Source organism: Symphalangus syndactylus, chromosome 1 (assembly GCF_028878055.3).
Source record: "Symphalangus syndactylus isolate Jambi chromosome 1, NHGRI_mSymSyn1-v2.1_pri, whole genome shotgun sequence".
NCBI lineage: Eukaryota > Metazoa > Chordata > Mammalia > Primates > Hylobatidae > Symphalangus > Symphalangus syndactylus.
The window spans coordinates 114,023,716-114,049,198 of record NC_072423.2 but is presented as its reverse complement, the minus strand read 5'-3'; the positions used below and the strand labels follow the sequence as shown (position 1 = coordinate 114,049,198).

Here is a 25,483-nt window from a genome sequence, read left to right as displayed (position 1 = left end):
CCACAGGGCAGTACTGTTTTTCCTCTTGGAATTCTTTCAAGGATACAAGCTGTTGCTTCCCTCCAAAACAAAACCAGGGAAAAGCCAAGGCCCCAGAATTTAAGGGAAAGCTCCGAAGGAAGGAGGAGGGCCAGGCATGACTGAGCCTTGTCAAGCTCGCTATGGGGTCTCCCAGATCTCTGAACAACTGGCTTAGAAACAGCAAGTCCCTCTCAGCTGCTGAAGGTGTATGTGTAGGGAAAGGCAAAGTGGGGGATGGAAGTATGAAGGTGGTGCTGCTTATGTGCGTTTTGAGGTGTGTATGAGATATGTATTGGTGTAAAGGGGTTGGGGTTTGTAGGTGTGGGTTGGGGGCATGTGGAGGGGTGCCATGGAGGGTTGGAGGTGTGCAGGGAACGGGAGGGTGTGGGGAGAAGGGAGGTACTATTGTGGGGGGAAGTGTGTGGGGTAGGGCCTGGGGTGTGTGGTGGTGTTGCGAGTTTAAGGGAGTGTAAGGAGGTAGGATGCACTATAGGCGGGGGCTGGGTGTGGAATGTGTATATGCGCTGGAGGTGGGTTGGAGGTATGTGGGATAGGTTACGGAAAATATTCCAAGATGATACATGAGACATCTTCTCCAGAAACAAAGATATGAATTGCATTTCATTTCTGTATTACAATTCTTAGTACTACAGAATCACATGCTGGTCCCAATGTCTGCAGGGTCAATGGAAGAGCCAAAAACCATTTAAAACATACAGCCCAAGTTTGAAACAACTGACCCTGAAGCAACCATCTGAGGTAACACATACTTCTAGTCAGAACGCCCCTGGCTCAGTAGGTCCAGAGTATGGACAGAGTCTGGCTGGCAGGTCAGGAGGCCAGCACTGGAGGGCCTGGCTCGGCAGGTCCTTGTCTTCCCTGGGAGTCCATGTCAAGTCTCTTCTCTAGTGCACAAAGCCTAGGGGGCTCAGAGTCACAGGACGCAACATACCCACTACAGTGCCATGGGGCACCCAGGAAATGTCTGAATGTTTTGTTAAAATAAGTTTAAGAGTTGTCTCTGCCTACAAGGAGCTGCCTGTCTACTGAAGGGGTGGCATGAATTGGGACTTAGAAGCATGAAAAAATAAATATATTTTAGCAGCTACTACTACTACTACATCTACAATGACAATTATCAAGATGTTATGGAAGGTTAACAGCATTATCATGAACAGTGCATGCCAATTAAGTCACAGGAAACTCTTCTTTCTAAAACACAAATGTCAAATATCAAATAGTGCCAAGTCACTGATATCCATATGGGGAGAAAAAGAATCTTGATCCCTACGCACACCATACAAAAGTAAATTCGAGATGGGTTAGAGGTCTAAAGGTTAAAGTAAAACAAGCAAACTTCTAGATTATTAAATAAAAGAATATCATCTGGACCTATATGTAGGCAACTATTTCCTTAAACAGGTCACAAAAGATATTAGAAAAAAAATGATAAACTACATTAAAATTAAGAACTTCTGTTCACCAAAGAATTCAATTTTGGGCCAGGTGAGGTGGCTCACGTCTGTAATCTCAGCACTTTGGGAGGCTGAGGAGGGTGGATCACCTGAGGTCAGGAGTTCAAGACCAGCCTGGCCAACATGGTAAAACCCTGTCTCTACTAAAAATACAAAAATTAGCCGGGCGTGGTGGTGCGCACCTGTAATCCCAGCTATTCAAGAGGCTGAGGCACAAGAATTGCTTGAACCCAGGAGGTGGAGGTTGCAGTGAGCCAAGATTGTGCCATTGCACTCCAGCCTGGGCAACAAGAGCAAAACTCTATCTCAAAAAAAAAAAAAAAAATTCAATTTTAAAAGCCTGAAAAGTCAAAGCCAAGGCAAGCAGAAGAGATAGTCACATCACATACACAGAACAAAGGACACATAAGGAACTTCTAGAAATCCATAGGAAAAACAGGCAACTGAATAAAAAGGAGAAGAGGCAAAAGACATGAACAACAGGCACTTCGCATAAACATATGAAAAGATAATGCAACTTCATTAGGTAGGAAATACAAATTTAAACCACAAAAGGATACCACTATACCTCCACCAGCCTGGCTACCAGGAAAAAAACTAACTATACCAAGTATTAGAGAGGAACCGCCATACAGTGCTGGTCAGAGTGCAAAATGGTAGAGCCATTTTGCAAAAGTGTTTGACAGTATCTGTCCTATATACACCCTACGGCCTAGCAATTCCACTCCTAGGCATAGATCCTACAGATGTGTACATATGTTCACCAAGACATGTACAAGACCGGGAAGAGCAGCACAATCCATAATAGTTCCAGCCTGAAAATCCAGAGGAGAATGGATAAAATCTGGTCTGTTCAAACAATGGAATACTATACAGAAAAAAGAATGCACTAATTCCACACCCAACAACTGACAAACATATGATGAATGAAAGAGGCCAGATACAGAAAACTACGTACTGTTTAATTCCATTTATATAAGGTTCAAAAGGAAGGAAGGCAACTTCTTGTGTTACAAGTCCAGAGTGGTTCCCCTTGGAGAGTGAGCACCTGAGAGGTGATTCTGGGATGTTATCATGTTTCTTGATTTGAGTGACTGATGACATGGGCATGTTCACCTTAGGAAAATTACTGAGCTGATTTGTGTACTTTTCTCTCTGTATAGTTTGTATGCTTAATGAAAAGGATTTTTTATGCCGCTATGAAGTCATTAAAAAGAAAAATTTAGGCCAGGTGCGGTGGCTCACGCCTGTAATCCCAGCACTTTAGGAGGCCGAGGCGGGCAGATCAAGAGGTCAGGAGATCGAGACCATCCTGGCTAATACGGTGAAACCCCGTCTCTACTAAAAATACAAAAAAATTAGCCGGGCGTCATGGCGGGTGCCTGTAGTCCCAGCTACTCGGGAGGCTGAGGCAGGAGAATGGCATGAACCCGGGAGGCAGAGCTTGCAGTGAGCAGAGATCCCGCCACTGCACTCCAGCCTGGGTGACAGAGCGAGACTCCGTCTCAAAAAAAAAAAAAAAAGAAAAATTTAAGCCCACTTAGAAACCAAAAGTAAAATCATTAAAATCTAGAGAGAACTCAGTCAAGAGGACCATAAGGAAAAAGTCCTCCAAAGAGAAGACTAAGGACTCCCAAGCACACCCAGAAGACAGCTACTTGGACACTGAGAGGGAAGCACACCCCATTCACACCCTCCTGACTCCAGGAGACAGAAGAAAAAAACTGAGGGATTCACCATCAAGACCATGCAAATTCTTTTGTTGCAAAAGCCAACAGAAAGATTAAAAACCAGCTTGAATTTCAAGATTCCTTTGCTTTCCAATTCCCTGCCCCCATCAGTGAGGCCTGGGAAACACGACTTACACCTTGTAATACCACAGAAGTCAACCAAACGGGAGACTGTGATGGAACAACTGTGTCACAGGCACAGCAAGAAAGAGGAACCTTGTCTTGTGGCTGTCTAGTGCCTCTTCTGCTACATGGAGGGTGCTTCAGCCACCACAGGTGAGCTAAACCGTGAAGGATCCCGAATGGCCACCTATCTGCCTCAATGGAAACCGTGCCCTCTAAGGGAAATCCAGAGAGAGGCTCACCCTTCGCCCAGCCCCGGTGTTTCTCCCCAGCATATCAGACCAAGCTGAATGGAGGTCCCACTCTCTTCCCCGTAGCTCACTGCAGAGCCTCTCCTTGCACAGCTCCAAGGGATGAGGGCAGCACCAATTCTATCCCAGAGGAAGAGAACCCCCAAACTCGGCCAGGAGGTGGTGGGCTCCCTGGCCCATCCCTCTGGCTCCATCTCCAGAGAACAAGGGATTGGCCCTGTGTGATTGTGTTTGGTCCCTTACCTCTCCACATCCGTGCTGTCTCAGGTGTAAGTTAAAGGGGCCCTCAACTAGGGGTAAAATAAGAGTATAGGAGAAAGAATAAAGGCACACATCACACTTCCCACCTCTCAGCTCCCTTCTGCACACACCATCTCACTTAACCCTTATCCTGGGAGGGAGGAGGTACTGTGGCCATCTTCCAGCAGAAGAAGGATGTGAAGAGACTTACCTATCTATACATCCCAAGGTGAGCAGGGTGGCGGAGCCAGGTGGGCAAAGCAACCTGTCCAGAGAGCAGGGAATCATGAGAGAAACGGCCAGCCTGACCCAGAAGCAGTGGTCATATTGTAGGAGCTGCAGTGCAGCCCCTAGGACCTATGTGCAGGGACAGAAAGGAAAGGGGAGGGGGGAGTGTACATTTAGGGCAACCTGAATCTATGCTCCCAGGTTGAAAAAAGAAAGAAAGAAAGAAAGAAAGAAAGAGAGAGAGAGAGAGAGAAAGAAAGAAAGAAAGAAAGAAAGAAAGAAAGAAAGGAGGGACAGAGGGAGGGAGGGAGGGAGGGAGGGAGGGAAGGAAGGAAGGAAGGAAGGAAGGAAGGAAGGAAGGAAGGAAGGAAGGAAGGAAGGAAGGAAAAAGAAAGAAAGAAAAGAAAAAAAGAAAGAAAGACAGACAGACAGACGGCTTGGCACAGTGGCTCACGCCTATAATCCCAACACTTTGGGAGGCCAAAGCAGGGAGACGACTTGAGACCAGGAGTTTGAGACCAGCCTGGACAACATGGCGAAACCCCATCTCTACTAAAAATACAAAAGTTAGCCAGGCGTGGTGACACACACCTGTAATCCCAGCTACTCAGGTGGCTGAGGCAGGAGAATGGCTTGAGCACGGGACGGGGCAGAGGCTGCAGTGAGCTGAGACTGCGCCACTGCACCCCAGCCTGGGCGACAGAGTGAGACTCTGTCTCAAAAAAAAAAAAAAAAAAGAAAAGGGCTAGAGTGGCAATATGAAGACCTGAGCACTAGCAAGAAGGCTGCCAGCATCCAAATGCCAGGTGAGTTCAGACAGCAAGGCTATAAAGGCACTGCCTCAGCCTGGCGCTACCCTGAGAGGAGGGATGGATGTCCCGGCTGGGGTCCAGTGAGGACTTCAAGCAGTGGAAAGGAGGCTTAATTTATAGCAAGGCTGTGGCCAGCATGCTGCACCTCAACCCAGCTGGCCTGAACTCCACTGGCACCACATACTTCCCTGAAACAGCTGGACCAAGCTCGCCTATCACCTTGTCTTGCCAAAACCCATCCCCAGTCTTCGCCTGGCTTCTCTCAGCCCCACTGTCCTCATCCCGCCCCACCCCACCAAGTTTCCTTGGATTCTTCCAACTCCTGCTAAATACCTGCAGGGCGAGCCTCAGGGCACAGAATGATCTCCCAGTCTCTGTGGTCTAAGCTCTGTCACCAGAGGGCCTCGTCTAGCCCCAGGGCTTGACATCCTGTATCTGTTTCTAGTCCAGATGCCTGCTTATGTCTCTCTTCATTTACCTGTCTAACAGTCACCTCTGGCTTAACGTAGCCAAAGCCAGACTCTTGCTTTCCCCTTCAAAGCCCCTCTCCCCTGTACTTCACCATCTCAGGAACCCTGTCTGTGTGCACTGCCTCACACCTGGGCTCCTGCAGCTGCCTCCTACCTCCACACACAGTCATCCAAGGGCATGTCAGCTTTGCTCAGGCCTCCAGTGGTTCCCCATCACCCTTAGACTGAGGTCCAGTCTTGGTGGTCTGCAAGTCCCCCTCTAACTAGACCAGCCTCTCAGGCCCTCTCTACCCTCATCCCCCTTCCATACCTCCCACTGTTCACTCTACTCCTACTCCTCAAACATGCCAAGCTAGTCTTGCTCAGCTTGGAATGCTCTTCCCTAGATCTTGGCATCTCACTCCTCCACCGCTGTCTCAGAACTCCCAGGTGGTGGTCTTCCCGGCCTGGGCAGCTGCACAGCCTCTCCCCCAACACACACACCACATTCCCAAGTTCCTGGGACACATAAACAGGGACACCATGTTCCTTGTTTCTAAGTATTCCCACTCCTTCCCCAGAAGCCCCTTGAGGCAAGGAGGAAGTCTTGTTCATAGCTGTATCCCCAGGGCCTGTCATACAGCTGGTACTCAATAAATACTTATTAGTGGCTAGCTGCAGAGTTCCTGCAGTGGGCATGGGCAGCTAAGGTTCCAGGGGAAAAAAAAGTATTCTTCTTCCAATGAGAGAATGCCAGGGACTGATCAGAGATGTCCAGAAAAATGCATCAGAATCATCTGGGGAACTTTAAGAATGCATGAATTTATAGGCTATATACCAAGACCACAATAGGTCTGAGGTAGGGCCAGAAAAAAGGACTGCAAATTGTCTCTTGAGACAACCCAACAAACAGGTAAGTCTGAGAAACTCTGATAAATCCAACACCATCATTTCATGCATGAACATATTGAGGGCCTCAGAAGGAAATGCTGGCTCACCATAGATGTGTGTTGGGAACCCCAAATCTCCCACCCAGAAGATTCTCCCTCTCACTGCCTCCACAACCTTGGAGTCTGAGAACTTGGGCAGAAAAGGTGAGTCCTTAGGAAGAACCAGCACTCACACTCCACTTCGGCTGTGGCTCTGCAAATCCATTTTCTTCTTAATCTAACACTTTGCACTAACACTCCATCTTCAAAAAATTAGGGCTAGGATGAGTAAAGCCAGGGTGCAGGAGAAGGACCTCTTTGCTTCCACTGGAACCGGGGCCAGTTCCACCCACTGTCACCCAGTGGAGAAGGCTGCAGGACCACCTGGATGTCCCCACTTACAAGAGGGTAAGGAAGGAAGGAAGGACAGGCACCAACATTTATAAAGGGCCTGTGTACAAGATCTTGAGCTAGACGCTTCATAGACAGCATCCTTCTCTGTTCTCTAGCTACTGATGAGTTCAGAAGCTGTATCTCGATTTCATAGACAAGAGAGAGGCTCGGATTTTTCAAGGCTTGCTCTGAGTCCCATAGATGTGATTAATGGAGCAGAGGTTTAAATCAGATCTGTCTCCAAAGTCCATTCTCTCCACTCCACAACTCGGCCTCCACCTGGCAGCCTGGTTACAGTTTATATGTGTGATGGGTGGAGGCTCCTTCCCGGGGGGTACTTATTCCCAAGCACCTGGGGGTGAGAGGTGTAGAGGGATAGAGGGCCAGAGCCTAAGGGACAATCTAGGGTCAGGAACAACTCAAAGCATGACTGTGGGATGTTCCTTCAGCCCAGGGTTTCCTGGTCTATCAGACAGGGATGAAGCAACATACCCTGCTTCAAAGTCCTGCTTCAGGGATGGAGCACGATTCTGCTACAACTGCCATGCAAATGTTATGATTGCCAACCTGCCAAAGGCTGTCAACACAGGAGGCAGTGATCGCCTTGGCTGACTTTGCAACCAGGCTGCTGGGCCTGGGGATGTGGCCACATGGGATGGAGATAGAGGCAACTTCTTGAGACATGATCAGGACATGGACAAGTCTGACTCCTCACCCAGCATACTAGGCTCTCATCCACTGCCTCTGTTCCTCCAGCAAGACTTGCTAGCCCTTCCCTCTGGTTCCATCTTTTACCCTCCCCCAACCTGGCCAGGGACCCTCCCTAGTATCCCCAAGTCAGAGAGTACTAGTACATGCACTCTACCTCTACCTTGGCATTGCTCCCACTCTCTGCACTGTGCATTTTTTTCTTTCTGTTTTTTAATCCTCCCACCTCAGCCTCCCAAATAGCTGGGACTGCAAGCGTGGGGCCACCATGCCCGGCTAATTTTGTTTACTTTTATTTGTAAAGATGGGGTCTTGTTATGTTGCCCATGCTGGTCTTGAACTCCTGAGCTCAAGCGATCTGCCCACCTCGGCCTCCCAAAGTGCTGGGCGTGAGACACCACACCCGGCCCGCACTCCCATTTCTTGAGTGCGTAAATCACAACTATACCACTCTGAATCACCAGCACTTAACTCCACAGGGTACATACACAGATGGCCTCAAATCAGCATCTGATGGAGATAACAGCCATGAATATGGCCAACTTCCAAGCCCTCTGCCCAGCTTCGGGCTCCCAAGGCTGATCTGATGGTCATCTGGGTTTCCACCTGCCCCTTAGCTCTCAACAACTGCAGCTCAGGGAGACACACAGTTTCTTGTAAGTCAGGCTGAAGGGAGCAAGTCCTCCAGAGATGCACCGTCCAATAAGGCAATCATGAGTCAAGTGTGGCTGTTTAAATGTAAACTAACTAAAATTAAATGTCACAGTAGCCACATTTCTTTTTTTTTTTTTTTTGAGACAGGGTCTCACACTGTTGCCCGGGCTGGAGTATGGTGACGTGATCTTAGCTCATTGCAACCTCTGCCCCTACCAGGCTGAAGCAATTCTCCCCGCTCAGTCTCCCAAGTAGCTGGAACTACAGGTGCACGACACCATTCCAGGTTAATTTTTTGTATTTTTTGTGGAGATGGGGATTTGTCATACTGCCTAGGCTGGTCTCAAACTCCTGGACTCAAGTGATCCTCCTGCCTCCACCTCCCAAAATGCTGGGATTATAGCAAGCTTGTCCAACCCGCAGACCAAGGCCCAGGACCACTTCAAATGCAGCCCAACACAAATTCGTAAACTTTCCTAAAACATTGAGATATTTTTTGTGATTGTTTTTTAAAGCTCATCAGCTATCATTAGTGTTAGTGTATATTATGTGTGGTCCAAGACAATTCTTCTTCTTCCATTGTGGCCCAGGGAAGCCAAAAGATTGGACACCCCTGGATAATAGGCATGAGCCACTGTGCCTGGCCAGTAGCCACATTTCAAGGGCTTGAAAGTCACAGGTGGCCCATGGCTATAGTACTAGACAGTGCAAATTAGAGAACACTATCACTGCACAAAGTTCTGCTGAGCAACACTGCTGCTCTAACCTCTAGAGCCAGGTGACAACCAGGAATTGTTGGTTGCCTGGAACCTGCAACCTGACAGCCAGATCTCAGCCCCAAGGGCTGGTCAGACAGACAGCCAGTCTCCCTGTCTCAGAGCAGCAAGAGACAGCCCAATTCAGGGCAAATGCTCAGGAAAGCTTGGCATGTTTATGCCAAGTTAATCATCACCTTTAGAGAGCCTCTATTTGGCTGCTGAGGAAGAAAGAGGTCAAAGGAGGACAGGATGGCCTCACACTGCCCTGCCGGACAGCACTGTAAAGAGATGCCAGAGTTTCATCCACACAGCCTTGAACTGTTCACCTACTCACCCAGCCTGGAACTTCTGGATGAGCATCAGGAAATGAGCTTCAAATACAATACAGAAAAGTGTGCCCAGGCTGGCTACCATCCCTGCTGGAAACCCTGGCTCTTGCAAAACTTGGCTACCAGAGTACCCCAGTCCAGCACTTTCAGACTGTACCCCTGCCCCAATCACTGCCAAGTGCTTGCTGTCAAACTCCCTGGAGCATCTCCACTCTCACCTCTATGCACCTGAATGTTCCCACCTCTAAAATGCTCCCTGGGAACACTCTCCTTTCCAGCTACCTTGATGACCTTCTCCCACTTCCCCACCCTCCATGGCTCAGCTCAAGTTCCACGCTGCCTTCCCATGAAGCTTCCTCAGGCTCTGCCTGGCTTTCCCAGAAAATGAACTCCAGCAGTACTGTCTTTCTACCTGTCAATGGGAACTGGCTGACCTACAAGATGCTGCTTCAGGCCGTGCTGTGTCCTCTACAGAATCCCCTTCCCCCAGAGGGTCTTGCATGGGCTGGAATCGAGGAGACATTACTTCCCCTCCTCGGCCTTGGACATTCCAGCTCTTCTCAGCCTCTTGCCTTGCTCCCCTCACTAATAAGTGGCATCAGGTGGGCTGATCAGGAAGTCTTTGTAAAACTACAGCTGCATGACTACAAGAGAGCTTTGCGCAGAATAATACACGGAAACATTGCAACCCCTAATCTTGTCTCTTTCCATCTGCCACAACCTCAGGACCCTGATTTGTCATAATATCACTAAATTATGAGTTTATAGCCTGATGAGAGTTAGAAAGAAAGATAAAACTGTGAGGAAAACCAACTCCATGCCTGAGATTCCTAAGACCTCCAGCAAAACCAGGCACACAGTAAGAACTCAATGAAGGACCTGCCACTGAGTGCTAGGAAACCAGCAAGATGCCATCCTCATGGGGCAGACAGGTGCTCTCCAAGTGCAGGCAGAGAAGAGGCTTAATCCTGGTGTCTGTTGTCACATCAGAAACCTGAACTAAAAATGTGAAGCCACTTCCTCTCTGAAGGAGGAGACTCAAGGGGTTTTACCTGGCCACAGCAGGCAGTCATACTTCCTCCCCAGACTCCCCACTTAAAAGGTCCAGCAGAAAGGGCCATAGGCTGGAAAATCAACTCAAAGTTTAGACCCTTACCTGTCCTGTCCCCAGGCATTCACCTTAATAAAAAAATCACTCAAGAACTATCGGGATTAAATATAACACTAAAAATACATGCAACAAAATCAAAAACAGATAACTTGAACTTCATCAAATTTTAAACTCTTTGTGCAGCAAATGAGACTATCCACCAGGTGCGGTGGTTCACACCTGTTATCCCAACACTTTGGGAGGTCAAAGCGGGAGGACTGCTTGAGGCCAGGAGTTTGATACCAGCTTGGGAAACACAGTGAGACCCCCATCTCTACAAAAAATTAATTTTTTAAAAAAATGACACTACCAAGAGAATGAAAAGATAATCCAGAGAATGGGAAAAAATATCACTAATCTCATCTCTAATAATGATTTAATATCCAGAATATATGAATAATTCAATGACAACTCAATAACAAGAAAAAGAGCCCAATTAAAAATATGGGCAAAGGGAACCTGGATACTTCTTCAAAGAAAATATATATACAAATGGCAAACAAGCATATGAAAGGATGTTCAACATCACTCATCACTGGGGAAACACAAATCAAAACCACAGTGGGATACCACCACTTCACACCCATTAGGATGGCTATAATTAAAAAAAAAAAAAAAAAAAGAAGAAGATGGCTGGGCTTGGCGGCTCACACTTGTAATCCTAGCATTTTTGGAGGCCAAGGCAGGAGGATCACTTGAACCCAGGAGTTCAAGACCAGCATGGGGCAACACAGTGAGACTCCTGACTCCTTTAAAAAAAAAAAAAAAAAGAAAGAAAAGAAAATTAAAGAAAAGAAAATAATAAGTGCTGGGGAGGATGTGGAGAAACTGGAAGCCTTGAACACTGCTGCTGGGAACGTAAATGGTGCAGCCACTACTGAAAACACTATGGTGTTTCCTCAAAAAGCTAAACAGAGAATTATCATATGATCCAGCTGTTTTCCCTACACATAGTTACATTCTTCTCCCTGCTATATAAACCCCCGATTTCAGTTAGTCGAAAAGACAGATTTGAGACTGATCTCCCTTCTCCTCACCTGACATCACTCAAATTAAAAAAAAAAAAAAAAAAAAAGGCCAGGTGTGGTGGCTCATGCCTGTAATCCCAGCACTTGAGGAGGCCGAGGTAGGTGGATCACCTGAGGTCAGGAGTTTGAGACCAGCCTGACCAACATAGTGAAACCCTGTCTCTACTAAAATACAAAAATTAGCTGGGCGTGGTGGCATACACCTGTAATCCCAGCTACTGGGGAGGCTGAGGCAGGAGAATTGCTTGAACCCAGGAGGTGGAAGTTGCAGTGAGCCGAGATAGTGCCATCGCACTCCAGCCTGGGCAACAAGAGTGAAACTCCGTCTCAAAAAAAAAAAAAAAAAAAAAAAAATTAATCCCAGCTACTCGAGAGGCTGAGACAGGAGAATCGCTTGAACCCAGGAGGCGGGGGCTGCAGTGAGCTGAGATTGCACCATTGCATTCCAGCCTGGGCAATAAGAGCGAAACTCCATCTCAAAAAAAAAAAAAAAGAATTACCATATGATCCAGTAATTCCACTTCTGGCTATACACCCAAAAGAATTTAAAGCAGATACTCCAACAGGTATCTGTACTCCCGTGTTTTTTCTTTTTTTTTTTTTTTGTGAAATGGAGTCTCACTCTGTCGCCCAGGGTGGAGTGCAGTGGCGTGATCTCAGCTCACTGCAAGCTCTGCCTCCCAGGTTCACGCCATTCTCCTGCCTCAGCCTCCCAAGTAGCTGGGACTACAGGCGCCCGCCACCGCGCTCGGCTAATTTTTTGTACTTTAAATAGAGACAGGGTTTCACTTTATTAGCCAGGATGGTCTCGATCTCCTGACTTCGTGATCTGCCCACCTCGGCTTCCCAAAGTGCTGGGATTACAGGCGTGAGCCACCGCACCAGGCCTTGTACTCCCATGTTTATAGCAGCATTATTCACAACAGGCAAAACGTAGAAGCAACCCAACTAAACAAAACATGGTATACACAACAGAATATTATTCAGCCTTTAAAAAAGGACTGAGATTCTGACACATGCTACAACATGGATGAAGTGTGAAGACATGCTAAGTAAAATAAGCCAGTCACAGAAGGACAAATACTGCATGATTTGATTATATGAGGTACCTAGAGTAGTCAAATTCAGAGACAGGAAGTATAACAGTGATTGCCAGGGGCTGGGGAAAGGGGGAATGGAGAGTTATTGTTTAACGGGTACAGAGTTTGGGATGATGAAAACGTTCTGGACGTTGAATTACACATTTAAAATGGTTAAAACAGTAAATTGTATGTGTATTTTCCCACAATTTTAAAACACAGAAAAATTAACAATCAGGCCACACTTCCAGCCCACTGAGAGGATCCCTCTTTAAAAGCCAGTTCTCCTGATGATGTAGCACGTCCTTCCCTGGCAATGGGCTCTGTGGATGCTATTTTGTCCTTTGCATTCCGACCTCAAACCCGGCCCCAATAACCTGAGCCCTAAATCCAAGCAAATAGCTCAGGTGAACTAGCCACTGTTTGAAAGGCTGAAGTTTGAGCTTCTCCGGGACAGGCAATTTACGGGATAACTGTCTGATATGTTCGACGTGCAGCCAACAAAAGCAGAAGCCACTCTAGCCAGCTTTCACTCTCTATTACTTCCCTTTTCACTTTCACACAGGACCCCAGACTGCCATGCAGTAAGGAAAATAGAGGTCAGACTGTCCAGCCTGTTTTGTTTTTCAGTTGGAAAGTGGGAAGTGCCCCCCATCTCTGACAGGTCTAGCTATTTAACATTCTTTGTACTTCATACACTGAAGGACACAGTTTTCACCCATCTAAAACTACGGCCCTCATTGGTCTGTCTCTATAGCCCTTTCACACAGATTATCCCATTAGATCTCACAATAACCCAATGAGAATGAATGTGTAGGGACTGTCATTCCCCACTGGAGACATGAAGAAACCCAGCTCAGAGAGATGAAGCAATGTGTCCCAAGTCCAAGTAAAAACGCAAACTAGGGTTTGCACACAGGTAGTGAACTTGAGAATTCTTCCTCTCCATTACGTTGGAAAGATGAACAAAGTAGAAATGGAACTTTTCATTTGCTGTTAAACGACGGCAAAGAAAAACGCCTCCGAGGCCGGGCGCGGTGGCTCACGCTTGTAATCTCAGCACTTTGGGAGGCCGAGGCGGGTGGATCACAAGGTCAGGAGATCGAGACCACGGTGAAACCCCGTCTCTACTAAAAAATACAAAAAAAAATTAGCCGGGCGTGGTGGCGGGCGCCTGTAGTCCCAGCTACTCGGAGAGGCTGAGGCAGGAGAATGGCGTGAACCCGGCAGGCGGAGCTTGCAGTGAGCCGAGATTGCGCCACTGCACTCCACCCCGGGCGACAGAGCGAGACTCCGTCTCAAAAAAAAAAAAAAAAAAAAAAAAAAAGAAAAACGCCTCCGAATATGGCAGTTAATAGGCTAGTAGGCCCATCCCCAAAGAAAGAACTAAGGCCCTCTTCTTTTTTCCCAATTTTTTTTTTTTTTTTTTTTGAGACCAGTCTCACTCTGTAACCTAGGCTGGAGTGCAGTGGCGCGATCTCAGCTCACTGCAACCTCTGCCTCCCGGTTCAAGCGATCCTCCTGCCTCAGCCTCCCGAGTAACTGGGATTACAGGTGCCTGCCACCACACCTGGCTAATTTTTGTATTTTCAGTAGAAATGGGGTTTCACCATGTTGATAAGCTGATCTCGAACTCCTGACCTCAGGTGATCTGCCCTCCTGGGCCTCCCAAAGTGCGGGATTACAGGCATGAGCCATTGTGCCCAGCCCTCGTTCCCAATTTCTAAGGCCCACCCTAAGTTAGAAATAGATCTTTTTTTTTTTTTGGAGACAGAGTCTCGCTCTGTCGCCCAGGCTGGAGTGCAGTGGCAGGATCTCGGCTCACTGCAAGCTCCGCCTCCTGGGTTCACGCCATTCTCCTGCCTCAGCCTCCCGAGTAGCTGGGACCACAGGCGCCCGCCACCACGCCCGGCTAATTTTTTGTATTTTTAGTAGAGACAGGGTTTCACTGTATTAGCCAGGATGGTCTCCATCTCCTGACCTCGTGATCCGCCCACCTCGGCCTCCCAAAGTACTGGGCGCGTGAGCCACCGCGCCCGGCTAAATCTTTTTCGATTTTTTTTTTTTTTTTCTTTTTTGAGACGGAGTCTCGCTCTGTCGCCCAGGCTGGAGTACAGTGGTGTGATCTCGGCTCACTACAACCTCTGCCTCCCAGGCTCAAGCGATTCTCCTGCCACAGCCTCCCGAGAAGCTGGGATTACAGGCGCGCACCACCATGCCCGGCTAATTTTTGTATTTTTAGTAGAGGCGGGGTTTCGCCATGTTACCCAGGCTGGTCTCGAACTACTAACCTCAAGTGATCCGCCTGCCTCGGCCTCCCAAAGCACTTGGATTACAGGCGTGAGCCACCGCGCCCGGCCTCTTTTTGATTTTTGCACGAAACGACTCCGGCTGTGTACCCATTGCTGTCAACTTGCTGCCTTGTCCAAGGAGTGCTGCCGGACTGGGGAGTCTGACTCAGAATCGAAGGCAGGGGTTAAAGACCAGCTAGGCCATAGAGAAACGGAACAAATCACGCCTAACCCAACAAGCATCTCAACCTACAGGCAGCCCTAGACACCCACACGAGCAACACCTGGGAAGCAGAAGTCAGGTGGACTGCAGGTCGCTGACCACTGCCTCAACCACCCCCGCGCATGCGCAACGACCGCACCAGCGCCAGAGGGCTCCCACACCAAGCAGCCCCAGACTTCGTGGGCGGGCGCCGTCTTCTCGCGCAAGCGCTAGCGCCCGCGCATGCGCGCCCTCGGCAGCTGTCTTTCCTTATTAGCCCTCTGCTCTCCTCAAGCCCGTCGCGGACCCCGAACGCTGGCCGCCTCAACTACGACCCTCACTCCACATTTCTCACCTTGCGCCCGGTTTTCTCCCGTAGGGCCTTCAGCCGTTCCTTTCGCCGCAACGCCTCTTCCTCTAGCCGGCCCACACCAGCCGTAGTCGCCTCCATCTTGCCCGCCTACGCCCCTCCTTTTCTCCCGTCTTGCATCGCGCAGGCCTAAGGAGAGTGGATAAATCTCTCGCGGCCAATCCAAGCACGAGAATGAGAGACTGGAAGGTCCTGAAAGCCAATCAATATGGGGTTATTATGGGCGAGCCTCGCCCCGCCCCGCCCCGCCCCTCCCCGCCCCGCCCCGCCCTTATTCTTCCGGGCAACTTGCCCAGTGGGTGGGGAGCCTGCAAAAAAAAAAAAAAGCTAAGGCTCGATTTATCCAACGCCGATCAGTGAAAGAGCAGCAAGTGGAATTCAGACCTGAGAGAAGGAGAAAAGAGTGCGTCGATCGCTCCGGTTTTGCCTAAGTACTAACCACACTAATCACTCCATGCTGGCCTCTTGGAATGCCCTGACCCATCCTTGTCCACTTGACCTGACAAGGCTCGAATGCCGTCAAGAAACCTTCCCTGGCCGGGCGCGGTGGTCACGCCTGTAATCCCAGCACTTTGGGAGGCCGAGGCGGGCGGATCACGAGGTCAGGAGATCGAGACCACGGTGAAACCCCGTCTCTACTAAAAATACAAAAAATTAGCCGGGCGTGGTGGCGGGCGCCTGTAGTCCCAGCTACTCGGAGAGGCTGAGGCAGGAGAATGGCGTGAACCTGGGAGGCGGAGCTTGCAGTGAGCCGAGATTGCGCCACTGCACTCCAGCCTGGGCGACAGAGCGAGACTCCGTCTCAAAAAAAAAAAAATTAAAAAAAAAAAGAAAGCCTTGGGGTGGCCTCGACTGCAAGTCGCTACAAGATTCATGGCTCCCCAGCAGAAGCTGCCAGAGTCTTCTTTCCTGCATGAACTAGAGTGTCCTGATAACCGAGAGACCACTTAGGCTGAAGTCAAGAAATTCTTTCAGTATGTGGGGGTCCCCAAAGCCACACCCCCTCTCACTTGGGAATAGGAGACCATGCCGCCCCCTCCCCACCTCCACTGCCAGGGGACAACTAGCCTCTTAGGCCGTTCCCTCCCTAAGGCTTCCCTTCCCAAGCTGGCTACAGGTGGACATCCACTCTTCCCCTTCCAACTCGCTTCAGAGGCCCATGGGCCACAGACTGCAGGTCTAGCCCTCCCTTCACTAACCCTCTTGTCCTCACTGACCTGGGTCTGTCTAAGCCTTCTTCCTTGTAGTGGATGGGTTGCTCTGCCAAGGCCTGGCATGCAGGTTGGAGGTGCTCAGGAAACCTCAGCTCAGAGCTATGATGGATGGAGCAGGACAAAAGGCCAGAGGTGGACCAAGAAGCTAGGAGAACAAAACAGGACAGGGTCTCTGTTCTCTTGGCCACCCAAGGTCTAGGAGTCTCCAGACTGGTCAACTCCTGGAACCAGTAGCACCTCTCTGGGCCCAGAAAACTTCTCCCCAGCCCCAACAAAGGGCCTGACCCCTGCCCAACGCCAGGGGTTGGGTCCCTGCCACCATCACCCCGTGCCCCTTGCCCCATGTCCAGACTGTGAGGTGAGGGCATGGGGAAAGGGGCACGGGGTGATGGTGGCAGGGACCCAGCAAAGAGTCAGTCAAGCCTGGGTCCCTGCCCCTGCTGCCCTTTGCTGCCCAGGTGGTCCTCATTTGGTCAACATGGGCCTCAGTTTCTCCATCTGTAAAACAGAGCTGGTCGGGTGCGGTGGCTCATGCCTATAATCCCAGTACTTTGGGAGGTCGAGGCGGGTGGATCATGAGGTCAGGAGGTCCAGACCATCCTGGCTAACACGGTGGAACCCCGTCTCTACTAAAAATACAAAAAATTAGCTGGGCCTGGTGGCACACTCCTGTAGTCCCAGCTACTCGGGAGGCTGAGGCAGGAGAATCACTTGAACCCAGGAGGCGGAGGTTGCAGTGAGCCGAGATCGAGTCACTGCACTCCAGCCTGGGCGACAGCGTGAGACTCTGTCTCAAAAACAAACAAACAAAAAACAGAGCCATGAGGCACCCACCTCTTGAGGTTAAAGAAACAACATATGTGAAGCAAGTTCTGGGCCCAGGAGTTGGGGAGTGGGGGGAGCCCCTCCACTGGAGCGTTTGGGAAGGCTTCCTGGAGGAGGGAGGGGGACCCATGGGAACGGTCTAAGCCTCTCTGGGATCTGGGAGAGCACCGCGGCCCCGAAGGTATTTCAGGCTAGTCCTGCTGCTCTCTAACTTCCCGCCATCACACTCCACAAACAGCTAGAGCTCAAAAGTTGCGTTTCGGTCTTCCCATAAAGCGACAGAGTAGCACCTGGCATTTGACAAGCGCTACAAGGGGTCGTCATGGTGGTGGTGATCATTATTATTGAAGGACCCTCGCCACCCCCACGCGGCCCGCCGCCCCTTCCCTGAATGGCGGCAACTGCAGTCAGGCGAGCAGCGTCCTGGGCGGATTCAGACCCTGGGGAAGTCTGGAATTCCTCACCCCGACCCTCGTCCCGGAGGCTCAGGTTGGCCTTTCCAGTGGCACTGGTGGGGCAGGGCGGCGGGGCACCCTCCCGGGCCGCCCGGCCCATAGGCCCCTCCTCCTGCCAGGCTCTCCGCCCTTTACACGGTCCCAGGAGAGGCGGGGCGGCGGTGACTGCAGCGAAGTGCAGGAAGCCGGGCGGCGGCCGGCAGTGAGGAGGAGGAGGAGGAGCGAGTAGACTTGGGTGGCTCTGCGCCGCGGAGGCCACAGCCGCAGACTTCCCCAGTAGTATCGCGCCGCTCCGCCCCGGAGTGACGCCCTCCGCCCATGGGCCTGGCCGAGGGCAACCGGCGGGCGGCGCGGAGGAGGCGGCGACAGGTGGCGCGCAGCAGGGCCGGAGCCGGGCCGGGCCATGGCCGCCTCGGAGCGGCTCTACGAGTTGTGGCTGCTCTACTACGCGCAGGTGAGCCCGCCCCGCCCCACGCCCGCACCCGCACCCGCACCCGCGGTGCCCCCAGCTTCGCACGCCCCGCGCCTGCTGCACCTGCGCCCCGCGCCGCTGGGGCCGCGTAGCCGCGCGCGCGCGCAGGGCATGTTCCGGCTCTGCACACACGTGTGTGCCCCCAGCCCGCCGGGTGCCTCTGGCACTTATGCCTTGGGGACAGAGCTCGCGGTCGTGCACTTCATAGCAACCCACCCCCTCCCCCGAGCAGGACCGTGCAGCCTGAGTCTTTCTTGCTAGAGGAGAGCGGCCTGGGCCGAGGCGGCCGGACACTTCGCCTTTTTACAAATGGGGAAACTGAGACCTGGAGACTGGCCAGGAGGCTAGGGGGAGGGGGACTCAATTTGTTTCTGAGCTGCCTCTCCCTTGGGCGCCGCCCGATTGGGTGGTCGTGGCCAACGGGTCTGGGGGTGTGGGCCAACGTAGGGAGGTGTGTGGAAGGGGAATGCTCCCACTTCAGGTCCTTCTTGAGTTGCATCCCCCCAAACCCCCAGCGAACAGGCTGTGATAAGCTCCTCCCTGACTTGAAATGACCCACCCCACCCCCATTCTGACGGGTGGACCCAGGACCTCTCTAGGAGCAGAAGAAAAGGTTTTCCTCTGGATGCCCAGGGTGAGGGTGGGGCGTTGAGGCCCTGAGGGATGTCTGAAAAGGTTAGAGGGAGGCCCTTTCCTCCTGAGCTCCCCACCCATCTCAGAAAATGCTTCAGGTGGCCTCAGAAGGTGAGGGGACTGACTCAGACCTGGGTGTCCCATCAGCTGAGAACCTGGTGTCACTCACACCGTCTCACACACATAGTCCCCCTTTTTCCTTCTGTACCCACAGCAGGGAGGGATCCCAGAGTAACACTCCCCTCCCCTTCACCCAGCACCTCCCTCCCTGCACCTGCCTGGCATCATGCTCCTGGCTCAGGTGTGCCCTGGGCACAATGGACCATTGTGTGCCCTGAACAGTTTGTCAGTGGGGGGAATTCATGCTCAGACACGCTGGCCCTCCATAAGGAGGCTGGCCCACTATCTTCCACGGACCTGGAGTCCAGGCCAGAAGGACCACAGCCTCTTCAGTCCGCTCAGGTTGTGAGAGGTCCAGGCCCCGGCAGGAGGCCAGGCATGGAGTAGAGTCCCTCTTTGGCATAACTCATATAGACTTCTGAGCCTTTGCTTCCTGCCTGTAAAACTGACACAGCCCTGGCCAGGCACGGTGGCTCACACCTGTAATCCCAGCACTTTGGGAGGCTGAGGCAGGCAGATCACAAGGTCAGGAGATCGAGACCATCCTGACCAACATGGTGAAACCTCGTCTCTACTAAAATACAAAAATTAGCCGGGCGTGGTGGGGTGTGCCTGTAATCCCAGCTACTCGGGAGGCTGAGGCAGGAGAATCGCTTGAACCAGGGAGGCAGAGGTTGCAGTGAGCCGAGATCGCGCCACTGCACTCCAGCCTGGTGACAGAGTGAGACTCTGTCTCAAAAAATAAAAATAAAAATAAAAAACTGACACAGCCCTGACCTCAGGGGCTTCCTGGACTCTGCGGACAGGTAGCCATTATACCTGGTCCAGACCAGAGAAGGCTCCTGTTTTCCTGGCCCCATTGGGTCCCCTCGCCCCAGCTTCTCTGCCTCCATCCCCAGTGGTTGTGAAGGAGCTGAGGGTTTGAAGAGAAGCCTACCCCTAGTCCTCCTTCCTCTGACTGCCCTATAGCTATGGGCAGGTTCTAGGTGCATGGGCAGGTAAAGGGGGCTTAAACCAGGTGATGAGTGTGAGGGATGTTGATGATAGGTCTTCAGGCTGGGTGGCAGGCTGCTGGGAGTGTCTTGGTATCTCCCAGGACAATAACTCCAGCATGGTTGCCTCCTGATGCCCCATCTAGCTGAGCTCTGTACATGGCCACCCCCCATCCCCTCAGGAGGTGGTTATGGCTCATATCTGTGCTGAGCCTCACCCTCCCGGATCTCACCACCTCACAGGGCAGGTATGGAGCATAGGCTGGCAGGTTGTAGCTTTGGAAGCCTGAGCAGACAGGGGGCAGCCTGGGGCCAGGCAAACAAATCCAGGATGTGACAGCAAACCCAGGAGCCAGGCGGGGCCAGGCTGCCTGGGAAGAGGAAGCTAGGGCCAGCCTCCCAGCTCGCCTTCCTGCCCGCCTGCTCCTGCCCCTGCTCCTGGAACCCCCAATCCAGGGAGGAGTAGTGCTATGCAACGTTGAGTCCTGTTAGGGACCTATTGTGTGTGTGCTTGGGGAGGAGGAGTGCAAGGCAAGGGGCGGAGCTGAAAGTGGGTGTTTAGAGACCCTTTAGTTGGCCAGCCACCCAGCCAGCAACACCTGCACCCCTCCCTTCAGCAGTGAGAGCTGACATCAGCTGGCAAACCTGTTTCCCCAGTTGTGGGTCTGGGTGGGGATGGAGAGGTGGGAGTAACTCCTTCCTGCCCTTCCTCTTCCTTAAAGACCCCAGGTTTAGACCCATCCACCCCCTCCCCCTGTGGGCCCGGCTCAACTGGGGTCTCATAGTGAAGGAGGGGGCTGTGGGTGGCTGCTGAGGGAAGAGGGAAGGGTCAGAGCATCCCAGGACTTCACTCAGTTAGAGCTCCTTAGGGCCCTGGTGGGGAAACCAAGGCAGGGTCCTACCATGATTGTCAGACCTGACATGTAGTAGGTGCTCCTTGGGTATTAGCTGAATGACTGGATAGAGGAGGTGGGTCCCATGGCAGTGACCAGTCAGGAAGTCACCCCAGAGGAGGCTGAGTTTGGGCTTTGAGGGCTGAGAGGAAGAAACAGCAGGAGCAGTGGGACAAGAAGCAAATTGTCAGGAGTTGGGGCAGGGCAGAGCTAGTCAAGCAGGCCTGGTGGACAGGTGGGGGCTCATCTAGAGGACTCCGAGCCCACCAGAGCTCCCCCAGGGAAGGCAGAGGAAGGGCATGAGAGTCTTGGGGGACTGGGGACAGCACCTGACAGGCTGGCGGTTGGGCAGCCCATAAAAGTTAATGCCACATAGCATGCAGATGAGTGGCCCCGGTTCAGGCCGGAGCAGCAGTGATGTTCAGCAACCCCTACAGTGAATAGGGTCACAGAGTGAGGGGGCACTGAATGTGGAAGGGCACTCAGGGTCACAAAGGTCAGGGCAGAACAAACGCTCAGGTGACAGGAGGGAGCAGAAGCTGACCTGTCCAGCTATGCCACTGAGGCCTCAGAGGGGTTCAGGGAGGTTAGGTCAGGCTGGAGGCAAACTCGTCCTGCCCACACTTCCCCAAGAGTTCCCTCTCCCTAACTGATGATCTCTACTGCCTCTCAGAAGCCTGGTCAGGCCCTCCACTCCCCCTGGTACTTTACCTGGTCATATTCCTTTATTTTATTTTATTTTATTTTATTTTTTAGACGGAGTCACTCTGTCACCCAGGCTGGAGTGTAATGGCATGGTCTCAGCTCATTGCAACCTCTGCCTCCCGGGTTCAAGCGGTTTTCCTACCTCAGCCTCCCAAGTAGCTGGGACTACAGGCGTGTGCCACCACACCTGGCTAATTTTCGTATTTTTAGTAGAGACGGGGTTTCACTGTGTTGACTAGGCTGCTCTCGAACTCCTGACCTCGTGGTCTGCCCACCTCGGCCTCCCAAAGTGCTGGGATTACAAGCGTGAGCCACTGTGCCTGGCTTTATCTGGTCATATTCCTTTTTGGGCTTCAGTTTACCTTCCTGAAATGGGTAAAGGGAAGGTGGAATCACTTCCTTGGTGCTTGGTCCCCTGCCTCTATTACCAAGGCACCTGAAGGAGAAGGGCCTGTAGTGATAGGGAGATGAGCACACAGCCCAGGCTTGGGTGGGCACTGGTAATTCCTGGAGTTGTTATGACAACTGGGGAGCTGATGGGGAAGTGTGGGGTCCCCGTAGAAACAGGGTCAGTTACCATGGGATCTATGGGGACCCTGGAAGGAAATTCCCATTTTCCATAGTGATAGTAAAAGGGGTTGGTTGGCTCTTGAGCCGCTTGCTTGACCTACTTCCATTCTGTGGAGTGTACTTTCATTTCAATAAATCTGTGCTTTCCTTGCTTAAAAAAAAAAAAAAAAAAAAAAAACAGTGGTTGGGCGCGGTGGCTCATGCCTGTAATCCCAGCACTTTGGGAGGCCGAGGTGGGTGGATCACGAGGTCAGGAGATCAAGACCATCCTGTCTAACACAGTGAAACCCCGTCTCTATTAAAAAAAAAAAAAAAAAAAAAAATACAAAAAATTAGTCAGGCTTGATGGCGAGTGCCTGTAGTCCCAGCTACTCAGGAGGCTGAGGCAGGAGAATGGCGTGAACCTGGGAGGCGGAGCTTGCAGTGAGCTGAGATTGCACCACTGCACTCCAGCCTGCGCGGGCGACAGAGCGAGACTCCGTCTCAAAAAAAAAAACAATAGTACAAGGGGATGGTCAGGCCCTGGGGCAGGGTGGGTGTCATGAAGATCAGAAGGTCCACCCTTTCAGCACCCCCTCTCCAGGTAAGAGGGAGAGACTGGCCCAGCCACCAAGGCACTCAAACCACTATCCTCAGTTGTCCCTGCCCCAGCAAAGTCCCATCTTCCTCCTTCATCCCATGGCCTAACATCCTCCAAGCCTGACCTCCAGTCCTGGTGATGTAGCCAGAAGTCACATTTAGCTTGACATTGTCCTCCCCGTCCTGATACTGAATGGGGGGACCCCCTAGGCCTGGGATAGGCTATTCCACATAGACCCCACCCTGTGCCACTTCTGCTTGTCTGTCCCTGAAGATGGAGTGCTCACCACCACCCAGGCAGCTCTGACTGAGAGGAGTCACCCACTCTTGAGCTGTGCTCTTCTCTCCCTTCCTGCTCTTAGCTCTTCCCTGGGGTCCATTAATACCTCTTACTGTCACTCACAGAGGGGGCTGGGGGTTGTTGCCTGGAATTCAGGGAGCTCGGGCAGGCCAGAGCCCCTGGATCTGGAACTCCACTCACCTTACCCTGACCTCAAGGTGGGTAGGTGTGGCTGGAGAACTTTTACCCATGAAACAAAGGGATGGTTTTAAAGAGGTTAATGTTAAGTAACAAGCTACTGAGAGTTAGAACGGGGACTGGACTCCGGAACCCATGCCCTCACCACTGATTCTGTTGGTGAGAGGCACCAGACAGGAATGGGTCTTACAAAGGGCACTGATGCCCCTGATGGGGGCATTTCAGCAGAGCAAACAAGAGCAAAGCACAGGCAGACCTGTGGGTGTAGAGACAGTGAGTCACGCCCTTGGGCCCAGGCATCCAGCAGGTTTGGGGTGTGAAGGCTGGAGGTGAGGTGGGTACCACCCACGCACGGCCTCAGATGTGAGCTTGTGATAGGGCATGTGACTGGCTGATCAGGCCGTGATGGTGACAGACGTCTACTCGAGGCCCACTGTGCACTGGACTTGGGGTACGTCAGGCACGGTCTGGGAGCAGCATGGTGTCAGGCAGCTCAATGATCCCTGTCACCTTGGCAAACAAGGTGTACTTCCTGTACTCCCCACCAGTGTCACAACCACCAGCCCTCAGCCCTCCAGGTTACTTCAGAATTCCAGAGGAGTGGCAGTTCCATGCCCACCCAGGGACTGTTTGAGCCTAAGCAGCCCTCGGGAGCCCTCACTCCCAGCACTCTCAAGTGCCCTCACAGCTGGTTGGGCATAAGTTGGGGTCTCTGTGGAGGTGAACATGAGACCCCCTCTTCCCAGGAACACCGGCCTTCCGCGTTCCCACAACCTTCTCCCCTGCTGCAGGACCTGGGCATCACTTACCCATGGGCCCTGGAGAGGGCTTGGCAGGTGTGGCTGCTCCCGACCTGCCTTCAATGGGGGACAGGGTTGGGGCCCTGACCCAGTTAGGTTGGGACAAGGGGCTGGACTGTCCCTGACCCGTGTTCCTGCTCAGAGCTGGCACAACCGACCAAGGCAGAGGCTCTGAGAGGGGCATGGGAAGCCTGAGCATCATGGCCACCCCTCCCAGGCCCTGGACCCTCACATGCAGCACTGCCACCATGCTCTCATCCCCTGCCATTCTCTGCCCTCTGACCCTGCTCCCTGAGGGACTCCCATACCCCGACACATTGCAGTCTCAAGCCATGGGACCTAGGTCAGAGTTGGCCTGAGGCCTTCCAGGGAGAAAAGGTGAGACCCAGGGAGGCAGGACAGGCAGCCACCCCACCCCTGCCTAATACCGTGCTTTGGAGACCTCCTCATCCCCTTTCAGAGCCCCTGAAGGCTGTCTTGATTGCCCCAGCCCTGAACCCAGCTAAGCCCAATCTGCTGAAAGTTTACAGGACTGGACAGGCCAAGGGTGTGGTTCTAGGGACAGAAAGCAGGAGTATGTAGAGATTGAGGGACCCACCCCTGTCCTGGGAAGGCTGATCAAGGTGATGGCCACCAGGAGGGTGGGAGGTTCCTGCTCAAGTACCAAAAGCCCAAGTCACACGAGGCGGTGGGGCATAGGGTGGGCAGAGGCCTGGACAGGAGGATGTGAACCACAGAGGAGGAGAGGTGGAAGCTGGAGAAGCAGGTCCTGGTTGGACCAGCAGCCTGGAATGCTGCTCAGCAGTCGAGCCTTTATGGGGAGGGGTTAGACACAGTCAGATGTGGGCTTTCAGGTGCTCAGTAGAGCTGCAGCTGGCAGGAAGACTCACATTTTGAGTGACTGGCTTGACTGAGGGACAGAAGAGAGGAAGACAGTACTGGGACATTTTTGAAGGCAGCCAGGGGTCTCTGTGGGGCCACTGAGGCAAGGATCGGGGTCACATGGTCTGCATGGGCTGGCTTGCTAGCAATCATGAGTGGTCCTGGCCTAGAACTAAGGTCTGGCTTTTAGCATCCTCAAAGGTACACTGAAGACAAAGTAGTAGATAAGGCATCCCCTGTGGGACCTCCTGTTTCCCCATCTGCAGTGGAGGAGGTTCAGAAGAAATGGTCCAGGGCCCCTGGCCACCTCTGCTGTCTCAGGATCTGGGTATTTTGGGCTCCTTGCTGATTGTTCAGGAGGAGGCTGCCAGCAGGAGAGGGTGGAGAGGTCAATAAATATAACCGACAGACAAAATGTCACGGTTGTGTGGGTCTGCACCGTGGTGGCCCTGGCACCTCTCTGAGTTGTCTGGGCTTCAGATCTGCACTCAAATGTACCAGGGAGTTCCCCAATCACAGGGTGGATGGCTGCTCTTTCTAGGTTTTTGGGGGATCTGGCTCAGGTCTGCTGCAGTCAGGCCTCTTGCCCTGGGGCCATTCAGGCCTTGCCCTGTGGTCTGGGCCCATAGGCTGCAAAAATTAGCC

At 52.1% G+C, this 25,483-nt stretch overlaps 2 protein-coding genes across 13 annotated transcripts in view; one reads left to right on the top strand and one right to left on the bottom strand.

Annotated features, from left to right (window-relative positions):
• Positions 1 to 17,873, bottom strand: part of CCDC12 (coiled-coil domain containing 12) — a 70,614-nt gene extending 52,741 nt beyond the window's left edge. For 2 of the 7 annotated variants that reach the window (XM_063610585.1, XM_063610580.1), the window contains exons 1-2: positions 16,438 to 16,682; positions 15,206 to 15,349 (exon numbers count right to left, since the gene is read on the bottom strand). In XM_063610585.1, the coding sequence (XP_063466655.1) occupies positions 15,206 to 15,301 (96 nt within the window). In that variant the 5' untranslated portion in view covers positions 15,302 to 15,349; positions 16,438 to 16,682. The other 5 variants (XM_063610568.1, XM_055279683.2, XM_063610556.1 and 2 more) reach the window with 5 other exon arrangements.
• Positions 17,874 to 17,907: 34 nt separating this feature from the next.
• The window catches only part of NBEAL2 (neurobeachin like 2), a 30,095-nt gene continuing 22,519 nt past the window's right edge, over positions 17,908 to 25,483 (top strand). For 2 of the 6 annotated variants that reach the window (XM_055279405.2, XM_055279385.2), the window contains exon 1: positions 17,910 to 18,168. In XM_055279405.2, the coding sequence (XP_055135380.2) occupies positions 18,118 to 18,168 (51 nt within the window). In that variant the 5' untranslated portion in view covers positions 17,910 to 18,117. Of the gene's footprint in view, positions 18,169 to 25,483 lie in introns of all 6 variants that reach the window. The other 4 variants (XM_055279395.2, XM_055279379.2, XR_010113565.1 and 1 more) reach the window with 3 other exon arrangements.